General features: G+C 35.9%; 1 protein-coding gene across 1 annotated transcript in view; it reads left to right on the top strand.

The window, feature by feature from the left end:
* Positions 1 to 9,456, top strand: part of LOC135693685 (alpha-soluble NSF attachment protein) — a 37,205-nt gene extending 27,749 nt beyond the window's left edge. The window contains exons 9-10 of the mRNA XM_065212229.2: positions 2,579 to 2,629; positions 9,178 to 9,456. Of these exons, the coding sequence (XP_065068301.2) occupies positions 2,579 to 2,629; positions 9,178 to 9,276 (150 nt within the window). The 3' untranslated portion in view covers positions 9,277 to 9,456. The remainder of the gene's footprint in view (positions 1 to 2,578; positions 2,630 to 9,177) is intronic.
* The last annotated feature ends 12,169 nt before the right edge of the window (positions 9,457 to 21,625 follow it).

Below are 21,625 nucleotides of genomic sequence, written 5' to 3' on the forward strand. Positions count from 1 at the left end.
GTTTTCGTAAATATTTTAAACCTTCTTGAAGCCAATCACCCTGGGAATATTATTGTAAATGTTCAGCGCATCATTATCCATCTGGGATTCTGTTTCATGATAATTTCAACTTATTTTTGGTCCTAATTCGCTCTTCCATATATAGTTTTTAATGCAAATTTTTACCATCTGTAAATTGTCTTTCAACTGAATCAATTTTATTCTAATAAAATGTAATCACTTTATTGATATATATTGCAATAAATATTTAAATAAAATCTTAGTTTTTTTCCATCTTGCTTTGAAAAAAGCAAACATTTTACAACATACTGTAAGCTTTTTCGCCTAACACTCTTCAGAGTCTATAGAACATCAGAACATAGATCACAACACTACGCTAGGAAATAAATGTACCCAGTTGTGGATCAAAATAGGCCAATCTGAAAAGTGCGAGCATTGGATCGGTATAGTTGTCCAATTAGTACCGCGTGCTTATAGGAAAATTACCACTGGAGTCCAAAACGAACGTCTTTTTGACACTGATTTTGACGTTTTCTAATCTGAGGAGTGTCAGACAAAAAAGCTTCAAATATATTGCAAAATGTTTGTTTTTTTCAAAGCCATTTTCAACTTTCGTACCGCTAAAAATTTATTCAGTTATTTTTTCATTGTTTTCTTTTGTTTCTGCATAATTTGTATGTACAATTATGCATATTCCATATAATTTGTTTTTATATTTCTACATATCCATATTATATATTTATTTTTATATTAACCAGTTAGTATATGTTCCTATCTTTTACTTACATTAAGTTATCTGTCTGTACTGACATCTACATGTTCTTTTCTTGTTGGTTTAATCAAAATCAATTGCTAAAACACAAAGTTAAAGTGTAGTTTGTAAGTTTAAATTGTGTTGTTGCCAAGGTAAATCGATTTCATTTTGATTCCAACATATCTTTACATGGTAAAAACTCAAATTTGAACTGACTTACGATTGGCCTTGTTTAAAAAAATAGTTATAACAATATTTGTTACTTTTGAGTAAAGACTTAACATTTAATTTTAAACACAATAAAAAGTGAAATAAGAATAAGGGTGGCTGGAGCCTTTTTCCGAAGTTTTCAGTCTTTTTAAAGTATAAATTACAAGCACCATCTTAGCATTGAGCTTAGCTGTGGCTTTAGAGTCTGGTCACACAATGTAAGAGATATTTTTCCTGTTCTTCTTTCGCGACGGCGGAACATGAAGTTCAGTTTGCCTAAAGGGCCTGAATGCAGCTTGTTAAGGGTCACAAGTTGGTTTTTTTCAGTCAAAAATATTCCAACGGCGTAACATATATTTCAAGTATTCTTATATTCATATATTAACATGGCTTTTCACCCGGCAAATGGTAGACTTCCCCAAAGTCCATATTTGTTAAATCCGTAAGGCCTTTTCACTCTGCAAGGGCAAATCTAAACTGCGAAGGAGACTAAACTGTGAAGGAGACTCAACTGTGAAGGAGACTAAACTGCGAAGGAGATGATAGGCAAATGGCAAACTTGTGATCGGCATTAATTAGAACATCAGCCTGGTACTGGGTACTCTGAGGATATTTCCTAGGGACTCCCTTTATCAAAAGGGCCTGGGTCTGTCCTTGTCTTTTCAGTTAACAGAGGGGGGAATTAACGCTGTCAACGACACGACAGAGGATAATTTCACCTCCTGAATTCTTGGCGCTACATCTGCTTAATTTTCACAGATGGTTTCTCGTCGTTTACATCAACATTGCAATCCGATTTTGTTTTCTTAACAATAAGAACTAAAACGAATTCTCGAGCTTCGAGAAACATTTCATTAATTATTACATTTCCGAATGGCAAGCGGGATTGTATTAAGACGTCATTTTTGTCGTCAATCGTATTTTTTGAAAATTCCTCCATTTTCTATTCAATTTTTGTCTCCTTATTAGTCATTGTCTATAGTAAACATGACACGAGATCTTTTGGAGTTCGTCTTACTGTGCATATGTGATGACTTACAACTAACTTGCAATGCTGGTGGCGGCTTTGGTAATTTCATCTCGATTATAATGAAAGGATTAGAGGCAGATGTTTTGGCATCCACGGCATACCGTCTAGTCAGCCTTGGCCAAAATTGTGGATGCAAAATAAGTGTTTACTCTGAAAACATGAAATAAAGATAAAATGAAATAAATGTCAGAAGCAGTTTTACTGTTTACCAAATTAATTCTGAGTTTTTATTTATACCCTCAGGGTAATGAGTATTACATCAATTTTTATGAGAATTAGTATAAAATTTTTCATAAGATTTAGAATTTGTTGAAAAATGTTTCCAATTCCAATAAAAGGGCGTTTCCTGTTAGGGCATAGCTTACTGTCAATTTAAAAAAAATTCATATTTATTACTACGAACATCATTTTCCATAAATAAATTACTCATAAATTTGCACTTAGCAATTTTAATGTCGAAAATTTTTTGAAGGTAGTTGTGAAAAATATAGATGATATTGATTTTGTTGAATAATTCTACTCTTACATAAAGTAATGACAATCTTTTTGCTTTTTATGCAGTGATGCCATTATTTTTCCTTTAGGGGTTAATAACTGCTCATGAAAACGAAGATGTCGATGCATTCACTGAGGCTGTAAGTCTTGATTTTCCTCTTCTTTATTGGATATCACGTAATATTTTTAGAAGGATTAAGTTGGTCAAGCTTTGACAAAATTGAAGAGTTTTAAATTCCACATACACTACAGTCTTTGGCTGCAATTATGTAGTTAATTCCCAATAACTTATCTAAAAAATCAGGCTGATTTTGGAAACAAGGAGGTAGAATCCACAGTGATATAGAAAATCTAGAAAATATGTTCCTAATTATATAAAAGCTATTTTGAATAACGAAGAATATTTTTTAAAATGGATGACAGATGACGATTTGTACCTGTAGGGATTTATTAATACATTAAGAACAGGGGAAAGTGGGTTATAAGAAAAGGGGATAGCGTTTGCAATTTACAATTACGTATTGCCCCAATGTTCCATGTTGTCAAAAACCTTAGAGTATGATAGAAAATGGATGGTTTGATGCACTTACGTAAAACGATCCTGATCCAGTGAGCTGTTGGGCGTAACCTTTTCTTGTATGTGAAATAGTAACTGTAAGAAATATTGACACTGTTTCAGCCCTATCTAAGGGTTTGCCTGTATTTAAGGACCTTAGAATAATGGGAATGAGGAACAAGTCACATTGTGCTTTTTCATAGAACGGGGTAAAGTTTTTCTTATCAATTCAAAGAACTTTTCAAGAGTGTTTTGTCCACTCATCCCTTTTTTTACTGTAATTTTTGTGCCTCTGTATACTCTGATTGCGTTTGACGTACGTAAGCATTGTGACAAGTAAATTGTATATTTTGCTCTAAATGTGATACGCCTTTCAGTCACACACACCTCAGTATTTATAGTGTTTGGCACATTTTCTTGGAACATCCAATAGCTATGTTTTGTTTTTGCTTTCTCATTTCGTCTCTGGAAAATCACCCCCTCCCCCCAAACAATGCTGATAGGGTTAACATCATACTAGTTACACAAGAAGTTTCTTATTGATCTCTTTCGCCACTTTTGTAGTTTAAAATGACAATAGAAACTAATGCTAGTATTGAAAAACGTTCATTTTTCCTATACTGTTGCTTAGTTCCAGAGGGATCTCATTCTACGTCATCGACTTTCGGAATCGTCTTTGTTAAATCCGTCTATAAAGCCGTGAAGCCCAAAGCTTTGAAAAGTTGCTCTTCTAACATTTTTGAAAAACACGTCCAAGTTGCGCGTGTTCCGGGTTTTCCACAGCTATTCGCGTAGTCACGTACATCTTTATCTCTGGAGCTGAGTGCATGGATCTTCGTATGTTTATGCGAATCTTTCCTTAGATGCACTAAGTATCCTATACCTTCAATTATTCAATTTTCTTTTCCTCTACCTTTCGATTAAGAGCATCACAACTTATAAATATAGATGTATATATCTATTCAAAGTCAATGTTTTACCGATCTGTCAGAAAGTGATCGATGTCGTATAGGCAGAACTGTACATGCCTTTAGTGGGCGGTTCTAAGTTGCTACTCCTAGTTTCAAGCTTAATGTGGTTATCAGACAACCAAATATGTATATATTTGAACTGAAAGCTGGCCTCCTGAAGCATTCAGATTCTCTGGCGGTGTGGAAAACAATGTTACATAAACACAGTGTTTTATAAACGTCCCATTAGGAAAAGAGACATATTCCTTGTCGACGTCCTTGTACTCCCGAACCTTTATGTCTTGACGGTTATAAAACAAAGGACAGGTTTTTAAAAACAAAGTGTTAGCGTGGAGATATTCTTCTTTGATTTTCTCATTCTTATAATTTCTCTTAAAAATTCGACAAATGAATGATCTTATTAACCAATACGATTTTCTTATGTATTTTTTGCTTCTTGAGTTTTTAAATTCAATTTTATTCACGATCTTTTAGGTTTCAGTTTTCTGAAGGATTTACTTTCTTTTTCTCAATTTTTGTCGTTTAAATTTCTCTTTTTGAGGTGATCGACACAATGCTCAGACCTTTATGTTTGATCTACTTTTCCTCTCTTTGCTTTCGTACTTGGTTTTGAATACCGGTCACCACACTATCTCCGGTCGGTCATTTAGAGACCGGTTATTGAATTACCGAGACTTGGTCTTTAAAACAGGTATTTTAATCTGTCTATTTTCCTCGTTAGATATTTCATTGCCTTCTGCAGTTACATGCTAAAACCTGGCTTAAGAACATTCATGTTTGCATAGAAACAGAGTGACTTTTTGCTGAACATCAATGGACGGTATTAGGAAGCTTGTGTGACTCCAATCTCTTTTCATAATAAAATAAAGATACGGTGCCTAATATGATTTTTACCGTTGCTTTGTGAAACTGGGAATTCAAGGTTCAATGACATGAAGCAAGCAAGGAAAAAATATTTTTCTGACGAGATATCGTAGACTCGATTGAAGCTCAAACCAGCCAGTTATACCAATCGACATGTTTCGTCACAAGCAATTTTTTGTTTACCGAAAAATCGTGATGTCAAAATAATTTCAGACATGTGTTGTTTTCAAATGGTTGACCAAATTTTGTAATCCTTCGAAAGAAAGTTCGTTTCTTTTATTAAAGAGACTCTCTCGTGCTGGCTGTGTCCCTGCATTTCTTTTGAATCTTGGAAATTTAAATTCAAATATTCACAAAATTATCCCTTTAAAAAGTCATTTATCTTTCAAAGCACCACTTCACGCAAGCAATTCCTCAACTGAAGTCTTTCTTTTCAAGCAGGTGCTCTTAGTTCTATTTATCTGAAATTAGTCTTGTTTTTCAAAAAGCTCGTCATCTTGTTCTCAGTTTGGAGAATAAAATATTGTTGACGTCATCTCAATAGGCCGTTAATAATAAATGCGAAATCGTTTCGGAAATTTAGTATAGTAAAGCACCGTATGAACTGCCTAAGAATTTCTTCGTTTGCATGCATAATTTGTTTACAGTTTCGCGTCTTGTTGTTTCTTTGACATTGTCGATACCGCGTAGTGCATCTGCTTGCGGTAAACTTGCATTTCAGTTTCCTGTTTTGTAAAGCAATGAATAATGCGCCATGAGAGAAAAGTAGTATTTTTATTGTATTTTTTCCCGCAAAATTGTTATCGTCCTTAAACCAAGGAGTAAAGTGACAACAATGTTGTGGACACGCACGGTGTCTTCCTTGATGCTTGCTCGATAAGGTTGAAGGATATAAGTGCCTCGGAATGAGCCTCAAATCATAGTGTTCCTGGTTCGCCAAATCTTCCTGTTGTCAAAAACATGTACTTATACTGAAATTGGCTACAATAAAGCGCAAAGAAAAAAGCTGACAACCAAGAAGAAACTCGTGTTTAACCCTATCCTTTGAGCGTGGTTAGCACTAATCTAGAGAAATTGCAGCCACCAGGCACCAGATAACGCTGAAGACTACAGACAACTGCCAAAAAACGCAGAAAAGCTGCAAACAGCTACCAATAAAACGGATAAAATCTGCGGGCAATGACTTAAAAAACGCAGCAAAGCTGCATAAAGCCGTCAAAACGTTGAAAGCTGCAGACAGCTAGCTACCAAAGAAATGTATAAAGTTCGCAGCTGGCAAATAATCACGAAAGCATTGCAGGAAACAACTAAATACAGAAACCTGCCTAAGTTAGTGGACGTAAATCAAGCCCGGCGTTCTCTTTTCCTTTTTGACATTTTTCCATGCAACATCGGCGATTCATTTTAGTTGTTCAACGCACACTCTCTATTATGCCGATCAGCAGTTTCTGTCTCTTCCATACCATACTGCTTTCCAAGTTATTTGCTTTGTGCTAATTTGTTTCTTCTAGTTTCTACTGAGTCTCCTTATTCAATTTTTCACAAACAGTCTTTAAAAACAATCCTTGATAGACTGTGATTTCCAGCCAACCCCCCATATGGTGTTAAAAACTCTATTTTACAGCACCGTTCAAAGAGAGAGAAGGTTTAAATCTACTTGATGTAGTGGCAAGACAGCTGGATATGGTTGTATATCGATAGGTCTTGTTTGTTTTAATTATCCTGTCGACTCCTACACAAAGAAGATCAGGCCTGTTTTCTTTTGGAAAATTAAGTATACGCAGATCTATTTCGTTTGAGCAGGACGAATGCACGCAGTTATGTTTTGAAATGGGATAATTCGCAGCAGGGCGAATCTGCTAGCTTCACATTGTCAAAATCAAGACCACAGTTCCTGTATTTCTTATTTTCTGTATAGAAGACTTTGGACGCCGTTAAAGCAGCTTATTGTCGTTAACTGCACTCATCATCTGTAAGGAAAACTCATCCTGGTAGTTGATGATTTTCTAATCTAAATTCTAAGTTAACTGTATGCTAGAAAAGGGGAAAGATTAGTGATTAATTCTATTAGAATCTTTCATAGAAAAATCTGATCATTAGTCTCTGAAGAGTATGGGTTTGTCTAGCCCTGCTCAACATCTTTGTTACTTCAGTCCCTTTGCAAAAGAAATTGTTTGCTTTGTGATATGGTTTATCCAGTTGCGCGTGAAGATCTCTTTTCAAGAGGTAGTTGTATTTGGTATGATATAATTTGAGAGATGATTCATTAGTTGATGTCTCTGTACACCCTTATGGAAATTATTTTGTCTTCCGGAAATACTTAAAAATCCCTATAAAATTATTCAGGGTCAAGCAAGCTTCAATTTTTGTTATGCATCCATGCTAGAAGATTCTGAATTGTAATGGATTGAGCTTTCCCACCACGCAATTTTCTCTTGAAATGGAACCTTTTGAATTGTGGGCACTGCAGTTGCCAGTCTCTTACATGAAATAAGGGTTTATTCATAAAGAGGTTCTTTTCCAAATAAAATACCCCCATCACCATCCGTCGTTTCGAAGCCCCAATCGTAAAGGTTTTCAGCTTTCAAAGAGCACAATACATACATCTTGCACTTTGGTTTCGGTAGAGACTAGAGTGTTCACCAATCTCACGTTTACAGTATTTCAGAAACACAGAAGATAGAAGATATGATATACTTGAGATATCTACGTCCCTAAAGTATATTTAATTATGTTTGGAATGTTCTTTGACTTTTCTCCCACCACGGTGTTCCTACTCGGCAATCTGTCTATATTTTACTTCATTGCATGCATTTTTAAAAGTTTCATTGTGTTAGCACCGGGTCTAGGAGAGTAAACTTGTACTTTTTTGTAAGTCTTTATCATCCAGAACTCAGTAAGAATTATATCTGCAACTTGATGTCATGTCACCCAATGACAAGGAGATTAGTTCTGATAAGTTCTGATAATGGATGTCTTTAAACAACGCCCAACTTGTTGTGTCAATCTTTAACCTCGCTGTGAGCCCACTACCATTCTGCTAAAGCCTCATTTCCATAAGATCATTATTGGTTAAGCAGATCTTGGCTTGACTCCTGTCATATTCAAGTCAGCACTTATAGGGTGTAGTAATCTTAAATCCACGGGATTTTCGGTATTGTCTTCATTAATTGCCATTGCATATGCTCCTTTGTCCGTCCTCTGAGCCATCAGTTGCATTCTGGCTGTATTTCATATCGACCGGATTTTTCTGCTGAATATTACAATTTCGGTCAGTTTTGCCATGCAGGATTTCATTTAGCTTGAAATAATTGACCACGATGTAGTCACGTCAAGTTTCCTACGTAAATAACTAATCATGACTCTAACTCTGACGGGATTTGAATTCTGTTTTCCGGAGACTGCATAAGATTACTGTAATTCCGTGTCACACTTTCGTCACATTTTTGGCTTTTCTACTGTGCTGTGAAGCTAAACCTTAGACGATAAAGACATACTTAGTTAGCCAATCTTAGGAATTGGCTTGAAAACAACGTTTGAAAACCAGATGATCTCTCCTCTAAACCTCCTTCACCAATAGTGCGAGGTGTTTGGTCAAGTCTTTTATGGACGATCAAAATAACAAAACGATGAAAGATCACAGTAGAGATGTATTATTGCTCAAAATTGTACATATCAAACCTACGATGACTACTGAATGAAAGCGGTGGAATTAATCCAGCATTTCTTATTTTTGTTTATGTGTAAGTTCGGCCTTTAATCATTTCACGTTGTCCTTCAAACCTTAAGATTAATTCTTTTGCAGTTTTAGTATCTTGCGCTCACTTGCCTCATTATTATCACCGTCATTATTATTACCCCCCCCCCCCCCCCAGGAGAGTGAGAGATGCTTCTATTAACATTAATGAAATGGTAGAGCAAGAAAACACACTCTTTACATTTTCATATCTTGATAATCATTCAAGATTTATAACTTAACTGAACGAGGTTACGAAGATAACTGAACTACGCTTTACAAAGCTTCGGATTAAATAGTACTTGTCACGTGATTATAAAAGGTCATGTGATCTGGGGAGCGTCCTACTACAAGAGGATATTGTTCAATTGTATGACATCTCCCTCTCATTGTTTTTATCATTCAGTAATTTGATTTGCAAGTTTGCAAATAATTGGCGTACATCCAGAAACATGGACGTGAGTGAGCAATAACACAGAAATATTTTGCTCACTCTATTCAAAATGAATCAGTGTCTTTGAGTTCATTTCTTGGCCTAAATTGTTTGTGTTTTCTTCTCAGGTTCGAGAATATGACTCAATATCTCGTTTGGATCAATGGTACACTGCCATCCTTTTGCGAATCAAGAAGAATATTACAAGTGACTTAGACCTGACCTAAATATGAAATAAACCAACCGAAGGTGAATCTCGAGATACCGCGTGATTTATATAATTATATAATATATAATTATATATCATATTGCTATGTATAATTAAAGTGCCAGTTATTTCTACGTATCAAGTCGTCTCTTAGTTAAATTTAGTATTCTTGCATGTTACATAAATGAACCTGATTTAATACTTTTCAATTATCTGCTACATTTGTCTACTAGCTCATTATGATAGCAGTGATTCTTGACAAGGGTCTTTTTGAGGGGAATTAAAGAGGGCTTTGGTGGTGCTTTGGGCGCAGAGGCTTCACTTGACGACCGAGTTGACTTGGCTAAACCTCTTTTCCATGCTATTTTTATGTTTAATTCCTTTAAAAGGCAGCACACGTGGCAGAAATGCAACTGACATCTGATGCAATAAGCTTCTCGACAACTACCAATCATTGTTCTTAAAAAATTAAGGCCTAAATTGTTTTTGCATCAATCCAGCATTAACCTGAGCATTAATTAGTTCAGCTTACTTTCATTATGTTTATTTTCACCGAGGTTGTCTGAAGCTTTGAAAATTTTCTAGCAATTGCGAAAGTATTGGTAATTTGGACACATACTCGTAATCTTTTGTGTCCTTCAACATCTTATGCTCTCAGAGACGTAAGAAGTGCGTCGGAAACGCAGAAAAGCTGCAGACACCCACTAATGAGCTGCGGGCAATTATTTAGAATACGCGGAGAAGCTTCAGTGTCACCCAATTTTTTTGTCATGTCCGGTAAAGTCATAAATATGGGCGTCATCCCCAAATCAGTTCGTCTTTCAGGATTGTGAAAGCTAGAAAATTTCAAATCACAACGCCGCAAACTTCATTGAAGTATTAATCAAAAACAGATGTTTTGAGTATTAAAGACTAAAATCCAAATTTTTGCGCACGGTAGGTCTAGACGATGCATTTTCAAAGCAATATATTCTTACCAGGTGTTGCTCGCTCTTTGACAAATCCTGCCTCATACAAAGGTTTTGCCAGAAGATGCTTTTAAAGGATTATTTCTGTCTTGTGTCGATGTTCTCCAGTCGATTCATTTGTCAGTGACTTTTTTCGAAATGTTGCATATTATTTGCTAAAACATAAAATGTTTGCCGCGCGATTAAATCTTCCATACGATATGTTTAGTTCATTACGTAGCGTTTTGTTTGTGCCATCTTGTCATCAAGATTTTAATTAAAAGTCCGATACTTTTGCATTATTACAATAATCTCCTTACAGCCAGTGCTTTGCACTCGGAACAATAATTCTTATCCAATTTCTTTAAACTGTTAGAATTTTTGATCCTGTACCAGGTGGCCAATAAATCTTCTATATATCTTCTCAATAAAATACAAGATATTATTGTTCTTCAAGAAACGTAATGCAATTTATCAATAAAAGATTCAACCCAGACTGATTTCTAAAAACAAAGAAACGACTGCTTATGACCGTTTTTCTAACCATGGCGGCATAAAAGCAGCCAGTTTAGTGTCTTTTGTTGCATATCTGTGTTTATTTTTCTTTTTGCTTTTGCACTAAATGCTTAGTCAGTTATCAGAATTAGAAGATCAGGATTTTCTTAAGCAGGAATGTCGATGATCCGCAGAATATGAAATTGCGAAATTCATTTTATCTTCTGAATTTTCTGGGAAGACGTCGTCTACGTGTTAATCTGAGAAGCGAGGTCATCCATTTTCGCGCGGTGAATTGAAATCTTCTTTCTTGCTTATTATTTCTACGCGGGAAAACCGTGCAGTATTTTATAAGCATAACTTGCAATTATCTGATGTAGAAGTGTGATCGAATTAGAAGCGTTTCGAATGATCCAGGAGTCGAATTGTCGCACCTTAATCATATGTTAAGCTCAATCATCCCCCTCCAATACTCACTCACAAGAAATTAAGTTGGAATATTCTTCTACGTTTGGAAGGGATTGGTCATACACATTTCTTTGGCAATCACATATATTGCAGTGTGGTGGGATAAGTGGAACTGTTAGGGTGCCATCTGTTGAAACAATATGAACAAAAGGGGTAAGGATTTTTGTATCGAAACGAAAAAGCAAAGTTGATCCAACCGCCCATCATTTCATCCAGCATGTGTTGCCCTCATTTTAACGCCCCTTTGTTTATTCAACATCGCTGCTCTAATTAGAAGTGATACTGTTTTTGTCCGCTACTTGGATGTGTCCATTATCTGAATGTGTCCACTTTTTGAATGCGTCTACTATTTGTATGTTTCCGCTATTAAAAGGTGTCCTTAAATGGTAGGATCCATTATAGAAATGTCCCGTCATAGATCTACATGGAACAGTAGTTATGGCTCATATGCCAGTGCCTCTATATAATTTTTCATTTATCCACAATAGCAGACATTCTAAAACGGAAACAAATTGCATGGTTGGCAAATCTATAAATGCCCACTGCTCCAGGTTTCTGGTATAAAATTTTGAAAAAATGCTTCGGCGTGCAGTAGGAAAACTTTGAGAAATACTACACTGCAAGTTCAACTTATAAAGACGTGATCGCCAGTGGGCTTTCTCATATAAGGGTTCATGGGACTGAGGCATCCTCTTTTAAAATTTTAAAGTTGGTTTGATATAATTGTTTGATGCTTCATCATTTATTCAGTGTTGTAAATAAAATGGGGGTTTTACTTTGTCTTTTAGCATAGAAATTTTGATTAGTATATAACTTTTTATTTTGTAAGATTTCATGCACGCCCCCCTGAAAAGCCAAACCATTGGGCAACTGTTATTGAGGACGTTGAAATGAATGAAGGTACCCTTTAAAGGGGCCCGTCTGTTAAAAGGAGGTGTCCGTTAAAGTAAGCTGTCCATTATTGGGAAGTGTCTGCTATTTGATGATTATATCTATTAGGAGCTATCCGTTATAGGAAGATGACTGCTATGTGGAGGCGAAAGTTAATGGAATTTATTCGTGACTTTAATACAGTATCATTGAGTACAACTCTTGTTACAATACCCTACCAAGAAACTGGTTGTTTTAATTGAGGGTCCTTCTCTCTCATTTAAGGCCCCTTATCCATGTTTTACATTTCCTTTCCCAATTTTTTATTGTGACACAGAGACGAGCATATGGAGATCTATTTGCCAGTCATCATTAACGTCATATGCCTGTAAGTCAGTTTCCTTTTCACTTTTTTCTTTGGTCATCATCGAAGTGGTGACATTTTATAAAGTGACCACAGCTTGCTATTCCGTGGCCAAATGGACGCTATGGAAAAGACTTATCTTATCTAACGTAATTATGCGGTTAAGCATGCTCGTTGAACAAAACATTCGAGGTACTTTCTTCAAAATCCAATATATTCTTACCGCTGCTAACCACATAATCGTTTATTGCTTTCATGTTTCAACAGAAAGCTTGCGTAATGCACGAGTAAAGCTGAGTCATTTCTGTAAACGTTAGATATGTTAGTAAGTTGGTAGGTAGTCCTCCGCAATCGTCCTCCGCACTCGTCCTCCGCAATCGTCCTCCGCACTCGTCCTCCGCAATCGTCCTCCGCAATCGTCCTCCGCAATCGTACATCTATAAGTCATTTCTGGTGTATTTTCGGCTAATTTTGTCAGAAAATTTTGTCCGGCCACTTTCTTCGGCAACTTCGTAATAGTTTTTGGCTTTCCACGATAAAATTTGTTTGGAGAAAATTAAGGAAAGTGAAAATTTTAAAAGGACAATTATCTCTTCAAAATAACGTTATTTTTAAGGAACAAATCTCAGGGAAAGTACCACTTAGTTTGTTAATTTTTTGCTGGTTTTTTATAGTTTTTAAAGGTTTGTTAAATACTGAAATGCTAGAGAGCTGATTTTTTTTAAGAAACAAGAAAACGTAACAGGAGAAAACATGTAATTGAACAAGTGACATGTAGCAAGAAGTTTTTCTGTCTGTAACTTAGGCTATTAAAGTAGCATACAGTATACTCCCGTTCAGCCTTCAAAGGACATAGAAAATTTGTCGCACCTAGCCAATGTCCCTGTTTACATGGGTCTTCCTGTAAAAGGGAACAAAAAAGACATCATATAACAATCATTAAGTGATATGTTAAGTACTTTTCTGAAGTTCTTTAACATCATATACCATGATTCTTTATGATATTACAGTATATGTATGCCAATAAGGATCTTTAGAGGGATTATCAAGCAGTTTGCTAAATGTTGAGTACGATAACTAATGCTGCTGATAGTGACAGGGTTTCGCTCATGTCAGACCCGTGATTTGTGGCTCACATTATGTTGCCTCCCAACCAATGTGATAATTATTATATGCCCAGGGTATTGCCTTGAACCCAGTCCTCTTCCCGACAGCTACAACACTTCTCATGGTTTCAATTCAAAATGCACTTGTCCACGACAGTGAATGAGTTAGTTAGTTTCTAACTCGCTAAGCTGTTGTAACTTTAATTGTAAATAGATTTCTTGAGTGTTTATACAAGGAGGACGTCAATCTTTGCATTTTTGGCAAATTTCTGGCTCAGAATTTTGTCCCCACAACAACCAAGAAATGGACACCCCGAAACATTAATCAGAAGTTAAAAGACGTTGAGTGCTTACCTGTTGTTGTTGCTGTTATTGTTTTATAATATCGGGCAGATGCCCTAGGTATGGCTTATCTAATCTTAACAATCGAATAATTGTTATTTCCATTTAATATTTCAACGAAACTCAATGGTGAGGTTAATAAAAAACTATGGCATTTTATTGAAAACCTCTGAAAAGAGCAAAAATAAAATTTTCTGTCTGATCTTTGACACTTCCTAGACGGTTGAACGGTCCTTTTTTAGTAAAAATTTTGGAAAGAGTTGCAATAGAATGATCATTGAAACGCGTCTTGGTGAATTTGTCATATTATTCAATGTATTATTTGCATTTTGAAATCCAACAAGCATAAACCTGGCTTTTATTTCATACCAACATAACGACAACATTTCAAATTTTCGGTCAAGTTACATAATCCTGCTACTTTTTGTTGGATGGTGAGCTGACACAAGCTTGAATTGGATCGTTATTTGAAAGCGTAAACCACATGGTATAAATACTTAAAGCGTGTATAAAAATTTCTGGGTCATTTCTTCAATTCCTTTTGCTGTAAGAAAAAATTAACCAGAAAAACATCATAGTGCTTCAATAAGGAATTAATTGCATTGTTTTTGTGAGTTAAATTTGTTATTGAATTGGCGAGCAACGCTTTGTTTACAATTAATTCTTTCTAAACTAATTCCAACCCATTTCAAAAAAGTTTACCAATAACTCGTTAAAATTCATTTTCATCTATACACATCAATGCCCTGGCTACAAGATTCACTTAGAGTGAGTAAGTCTGGTACCCGGGTAATGAATCAACAAGCTAAACTAAGTGTTAGATCATTGATAAGACACAAGAACAGTAAAGGACCAAGGCATCAATCTTGAGGTACAGCAATATGTAGTCCCAACTCTATGTTAACAGTTTTTCGATTCTTGGCAGAAAGGTAAACTGAACACGGGTAAATCCGACCAGAAACTTGCAGACTGGTTGGGACGGTCATATCCTTTTATAATTTTGTGATGGGATAATGATAATAATGATATCATTAAATTATAGTGAAAACAAAGGAGCAATGATTTATAGAGTGATATACAGTGGTAATAACAGGTAATACACGGATGTCTTGGCTGTTCCTACCAGAACGTGTGTGTAGCGCATTGACGGCGTTGGTACACTCTTTTATAAAAAATTTTTTTTGCAAGAAGATTCAGGCCCTGAATTTCAGCCAATTTTTAAGAATATAAAAAATAAAAAATTGCAGAACTGACGTATTTCGTTTTCTAAAAAGCATGCTTTTCATTCTAGGCAGGGGATATTCTCCTAAAACCATATCAGATTTGAAAAAATAAGAATACTTTAAGAATAATTAAGGCTGAAAACAAAAATTTCCTTTTATTATCAAGACTGAAAAAAACTTACTCCATTCTTTTTAAAAAGAGTGCATATAGCATTTGTAGCCTATTTTAGTAAGGGACATCCATAGATAGTTCGTTGATACAGAATTTCTAGATCAACAGAATTAAATATTAGTAAACTCTTGACAACAGAAGTTGACAAGATATGTGAAGGAGATTTTTGCATTTACTTTTTTCGTCTGACATTCGGATAGGCTTTAGGACAATTATCACGCATTCTGTATTTAAGAAACTTTTGTCATACTAAATCCTCATAAAGTTTTTGTTATTTTCCATCTAAAAAGTCGTCCTCGAACTTTTACATAACTTGCTACAAACATTTGAATTAGCTACAATCCTTGCCAAAATTGTTGGAACACTTGAGCAAAGCTGAAGCTTTTTTTGAAAAATCCCCCCCCCCCCCCCCTAGCCCCATTACAATGTTGTTCAATTGAGCTGTTTTGATCCTGAATGTAAAAATTTCTTCACTGAAAGCTGTATGAAAGTAAATTTTGAGAAAATAAATCAACATTGTATCGGGGGAGAGGGGTCGAAATTTTTGAAGCGGCAGTGATATTTTGGTAAGGTAGTTTTAGACTCCCTTTGTTTATTTGCATGCTGCAATGGGAAGGCCTTCTAGTTATTTTTGGCAAGGATTAGAGTTAAAGATTCTAGCGGCGTTACTGCGATTTTGTAGCGGGTGGTGCAATACTTTTCGTTAGTATACGTCAACAGATAAAATAAATCTATCCTTAGGTTTGGGAGTTTCACTGTGATTATCGGGAATTTTGAGGCTAATTGTTTATTGGACATTTCAAACATAATCAATGTTTCAAAGAACAAGGAAAACAGGTCTCAAAGTTTAGAGATAGCAACGGGAATTCTCTACTGTTGACCATCCTAGTTGGGCCGCTCAAACCATCTCTTCTTGAATCACGAATAAGGCTTGCAGATAAATTTTGCCATTTGGGACATAGTACCAACAAAAACAACTGCCATTTGATTTTCAAAAGTAACAACTTAACTAATTTACTCCCTTGCATAATCATTGCATTTATAAAGACCTCGCAATCTTGCTTTTTAAGTCCTCCCGTCTAATCACAGTCTCGATATCAATCAACATAAGCCGCTAAGATTATATTGCAAGGCAAAGTATAAAAATATCGGCCTCTCATAGACCGCTACGAAATTCTCTACAACCTTTCTCTCAATGGAGTTGATTACAGCTTTGCCGCAACTAGAATATCTGCAAATCTTTCAGATTTCAGTTATATCAAAAATCATGTAAAATTTATGAGATGGATTGCAAAAGCTGGAAAAGTAACCTTGCACATGAAATTGTGGGAAAGTTTAATCGTTAACTTTTATCCTCATTTTTGACCAGTCGCATTACGATAGTTTGTAAATTCGATCACGGAGAATGAATTTGTCTCAGTTTCTTGCTTTAACAAACAGCTCGTTCAATCACCAGACTTCGCTTTTGTAGCATACACACTGTTTAAGCTATTAATATTGTGTTCTTCTCCGCTCGAATAATCCTTCTAGCCTGCTTTGAGTTGTTTATTTCCAATTTGGTCGTAAGTTTCTGACTAAACGCAGGAAAAATCCCTAGTTCGAATGCTTACACTTTATGTAAATCAAAACTTTCAATATTGCCAATAAATATTGAAATCTGCAATCTACTAAAACAACGAGATATCAACAAAGCAGTAGGCCACTGAATATCTTTTGAATAACTGTTCCTTTTCATCTTTCAATTTTGGCTACTAGAACCATTCCCAGCCCCCTTGTGAATGGATAAAATGGTCGACAACCTTTAATGACACCTGTGGCCCTCCAGTCAACCGTCACCATCCGGGATGTATGTGGTAAATCTGGTAAGCACAGGGTTCCAAAGACCAATTTTCAGAATCTTTTAATTTGCATTGATTTGAAATTAATCTGCAATGTCCAAAATTAGTCCAATACGTCGATGATAGGTCAAGATATGCCCACATAAGAGGAGGCTCTTTCCACCTCGAATCACTGAAGTATGGTCTTGGTTCTAAAATTCATCAAACCAGGCCAAAACACCAGTACTCCATTAGCGAAACGCAGTTTTTCATTTACTATGTCTCTATGTCAATGTAATTGAGAGATGTGAAGTTTTACACTTTTAGAGGTTTTTCATGATTTTTTTCTAAAAATTGATTGATGATGACGTCACAGTTTCAATTCTCTGAGCTTTAGCATGCGTTTCTGTCCATAAAGCCTTCTCGGCGTTTTCCTTTCGTGCACCGGCTGATTCAAATTATCAGGGTTTTGTTAGATAAATCTTCTTAAATCTCCCATAATCTACCATGTTTATGTTCAGCAGGTTAAATGTCTAGGGAAATCATGGAATCTTAAAACCAGTAAACTGGCCAACGCGATCAAACCGTTGAAACTTTAAAACATATCATTGCGTACACCCTACCTTTACTTCAAAGTTAAGCAACAAAATTTATTCGAAAGCCAGAACATTTTACTCAACTGTTGTTAATTACAAACACTTTTCTGCCACCTGATTGTGTATAGCAATAGTGTAGATCCCAGGCCCTTTTTGAGGCGTAACAGTTTTTTGGTGTACACATGTTGAGATCTAGATAGGACTTAACATAAGTATATGTTGTTACTGGCCTACTCTTGCAAAATGACCGCTGTAGATGTTCTTAAACAAGAATCCGCGATTTATACAAATGCATGTTTTCAGAGAGTAAAATGGGGCGTCGAGATGCATTTTTAGTGGACAGTTTTATCCCTAGATCCCCTTTTCATTTTTACTTCAATGATAAAAGATTCGTAAAAATATACCCTATCTGAATGTTTTCAGTCTCAACAAAAACACTATGGCAACGGGTATGTAATAAATGCAGAAGGTCCTGATTAAGTCAAGCAGAAAACTACTTTCCATCACAGTTGTTAATTAAAAACCATATGTGTTGTGCAGAGTCGTTGATTAGATTTCGATAAACGATAAAAGTCTTTCTTTCGTCGACTGATTCTTTTTCATAATGAGTCACGAAATTAAAAACCGCACAACTTGAACACGTACGTAGAACGATCATATTTAATGCTATAATGTCAAAAGTATTCAACTTTCGTCCCAAATTATTCAGTTAACAACCACTTTGACCCTCTCCCCTCTCCATTCTGGGATTGAATCGCATCGAATGCGATTAGCAAGGGAAAAGCTGCCACAAAATTTAAACAAGTAACTGCAAATATATAACGAAACCAAATTTTTAACATTAAACTAATTCATGTTCGGCTGCAGTTTGCTTGTCCTAGAAATATACTTCATGTGCCACATATAAAAATTCTGTCGCAACAAGATGGCTTTTGGAGCCCGGATGGCAGTGATGGAGGCTAATGAAAGCAAAATATGATAATTTTTGGATAATGCAAGATGTGAAGCTTGGCGTTCGCACATGTGAATATTACGATCAAACTGCTATTAAGATATAGTTTTTCAAGATCTGCTTTACATGAATGACATATTAAATAAAGGACAAGAAAACTTGTGTTATGATCGAAGAGGGATGAATAAGAAATTTACTTAAATTAGGATATTTGTTCCTTTGATTGAATAATTGGGACCTTGCATTTAAAACAGATCTTTTAAACTAAAGGCAGTAGAAACATAATATTCAGTTGGAGAGGCGCTTGAATTTTGTCGAGGTCTCTATTTGATAAAAATTGCCAATTCCTTACTCATTTTGAGAAACATCCTGCTTTGCTTCTCTAAATAAGAATCAGGTAATCTGGTGAAGCAGCTACTTTCTAGAATCTTTAGCAATATCATAACCTATAACTGGATGAAATTTAGTATAATCTAAAACCCCTGTTATTCAAATCTCTGTATGTAGCTACAATCTCTGCTTTTTTCTCTGATGTATTCTGGACGATTCTCGCGGAGGATTGGTATTGTTAAGCGCTATTTTACATTACGTGTACCTAATTTTATTAATTACAGTATGGTCTTTTGACTGCTCGTTGGTACTCACGTATCATTGTTTGAAAGACATAAATTGTAAGAAGAGCTTTAATTAAGTTTTAAACTCAAGGAATGTTTTAAAAGATTCTGAAAACATGTTCCTTAGCAAACATAGTTAATAATTAAGTGTTTCTCACCAATTTACGTTTTTCTAAGCAACTAAACATCACTAAGTTTGAACTAAGACTGCCGTTGCTAGTCCATCTTCAGCGAATCGTGCAAAAAATAAACAGATAACATATTTTTGCAATGTGTACTACGGCTACCCAGCGAATGCAAAATCTTTTCCAACAAGCAAACCTGTGATAATGTTGGCCACAACACAACCTGAAATATAATACAGTTTAACAATTATTACACTCTCTTTTTAATAAGAACAATTTCACAAAAGCATGAGCCTCAAAAGTTAAGAACAGATTAAGAACAAGCTGAGGCTGAGCTACTGTAAAATGCAATTTTGAAAAAAGTGTTATCTCAAAAAAGAGGATTTTTAGCCATGTGTGGGTGTTATTTTCGGTGAATATGTCAAATTTGTCAGGAATTAAAGGTTGTCTCACTCACTTTGTTGGCAAATGAGACCTGAACACCATTCTAGAGCGAAAATGCTAGCAAGCGCACTGCTTGTTAGCGTTCTTCCCAACCCTGCTGTTATCAGGGGTTGGGTAAGATTTGGCTGGGCAAATGGGCCTCAAAGAGAACTGTTGAAGAGAGCTCCAGATTTGACCTCAAAAGACAATAAATTTTCGAAAGGGGAACTCAAGACTGCAGACAGAAAATTTCAGCTGGCAGGGGACATGGGAAAATGGAAAAAAGCCCAAATCATTTTATTCTTCTTGGGGAATCCCTGTCAAAAAATGCTATCGGGGGATGGTTTTCACCTTGCTTCTTACGCAAGGAAATCCAGCGCAACGATTTCTAACAATCATTGGCGGTTTTAAGGGGGGTCCATGACCCCAGGCCCCGGGCTTATGGTAGCCAAAAGGGGCCCCACACCTAAGAAAAAAAATAGAAATTGTAAAGAACAAGGGCCCCGCAGATGTTTTTGGCCCCTAGCCCCGCAGATCTTTTTGGCCCCGATCCCGCAGTCCCTACAACCACTGCTGCTAAGAATATATTCGAAAAACCAGCTACGCAGTTTAAAGGAAAGCGAGCTCATTTCTGCTATCCTTTTTCCTGAACAATGCCTGGAATAGCAAAGAAACTACGCGCAAAACGACCAACCAGGAAATTGCCTTAAGTATAATTTCCTCGGATTAAGAACTAGATTATAATGCTAATTGCTGATACTACAAAAAGGCACTAATAACGCAATCAAACTCGCCAGAAATCAAATCTAGCAGCAAAATTTTTGTTAGTGACAACTCAAGTTTTGAAAACAAATTTCATAACAAAGGAACTCCATTTCACGTAACTGGTTACACAAATACAAGCACCTGCTCGTTGATTAGCTTCAAGTGAAGATATCATTACAGAGACTGGACTGATGACGGCGAAAACATGAAATTGGTGTCGAAGATGACGTCACATGCGTATTACGAATATCTTTATCTTATCTCACTTAATAATGGTACGGCTAAATAAGTTTTTAAATTGCCACCATGAATGTTTAACTATAACACAGTGCAGATTGCGACATGTGTAGCCTGAGGCATATTTCTTGGCTTCTGCAAAAATGAAAGATCGCCATCCTTTGGCAATGAAAAGGAGAGCTCGACCTTGCAAACCCTACATAATTAAATGTAAGGAAGATATTTATAAGAAGCAAATAGAAAATTGTAGTTTATTGGGAATGTCAACAGAAGTATTCATCTTACTTCCAGGCAACAAGACTTTGAGAATCCTTCCTCACAAAATCAATTTAAAAAGGTGCGTCCGGAGTAGGGTAGCGACAATGTTTTTTCGGTCGCTTCTACGCGGTTATAAACAGCGAGAGAGCCGCAGGGGCAGGACTTTGTGGCGTGTAATTGCTTGTGGCGTGATTTTTGAATACATTGAGGGTGTAAATATGAAGATGTTGAATTAACTAGCATGCAGAATAGGTACTTTGTTCAGAAACAGGCTACATTTGTTTGTCTTTTACAGCACTGATCTTATCCTGTTCTTCTGAATTATCTAAAATTTCTCGGAAATTTCCTAGCAACTTTCACTGCCTCTAATAACTTTCTGATCACAAACTGAGCTTTTTGTAGACTCAATGGATTACTGGTTTTCGTGGTGTACCGTTATTTTCCACTTTCGTCATTGTAACCATGACAACAGTTTCCACCTTGGTTGATACCAGCATAACCCTGCCCTAATATTCATTATTTGCATATTATCATCATTCATGTTCTTACAGTGACAATTATAAGTATTCCAGAAAAATCTTTGTTGTTTATAGA

The sequence above is a fragment of the Rhopilema esculentum genome, chromosome 10, assembly GCF_057945365.1.
Source record: "Rhopilema esculentum isolate cy_ngs chromosome 10, ASM5794536v1, whole genome shotgun sequence".
Lineage (NCBI taxonomy): Eukaryota > Metazoa > Cnidaria > Scyphozoa > Rhizostomeae > Rhizostomatidae > Rhopilema > Rhopilema esculentum.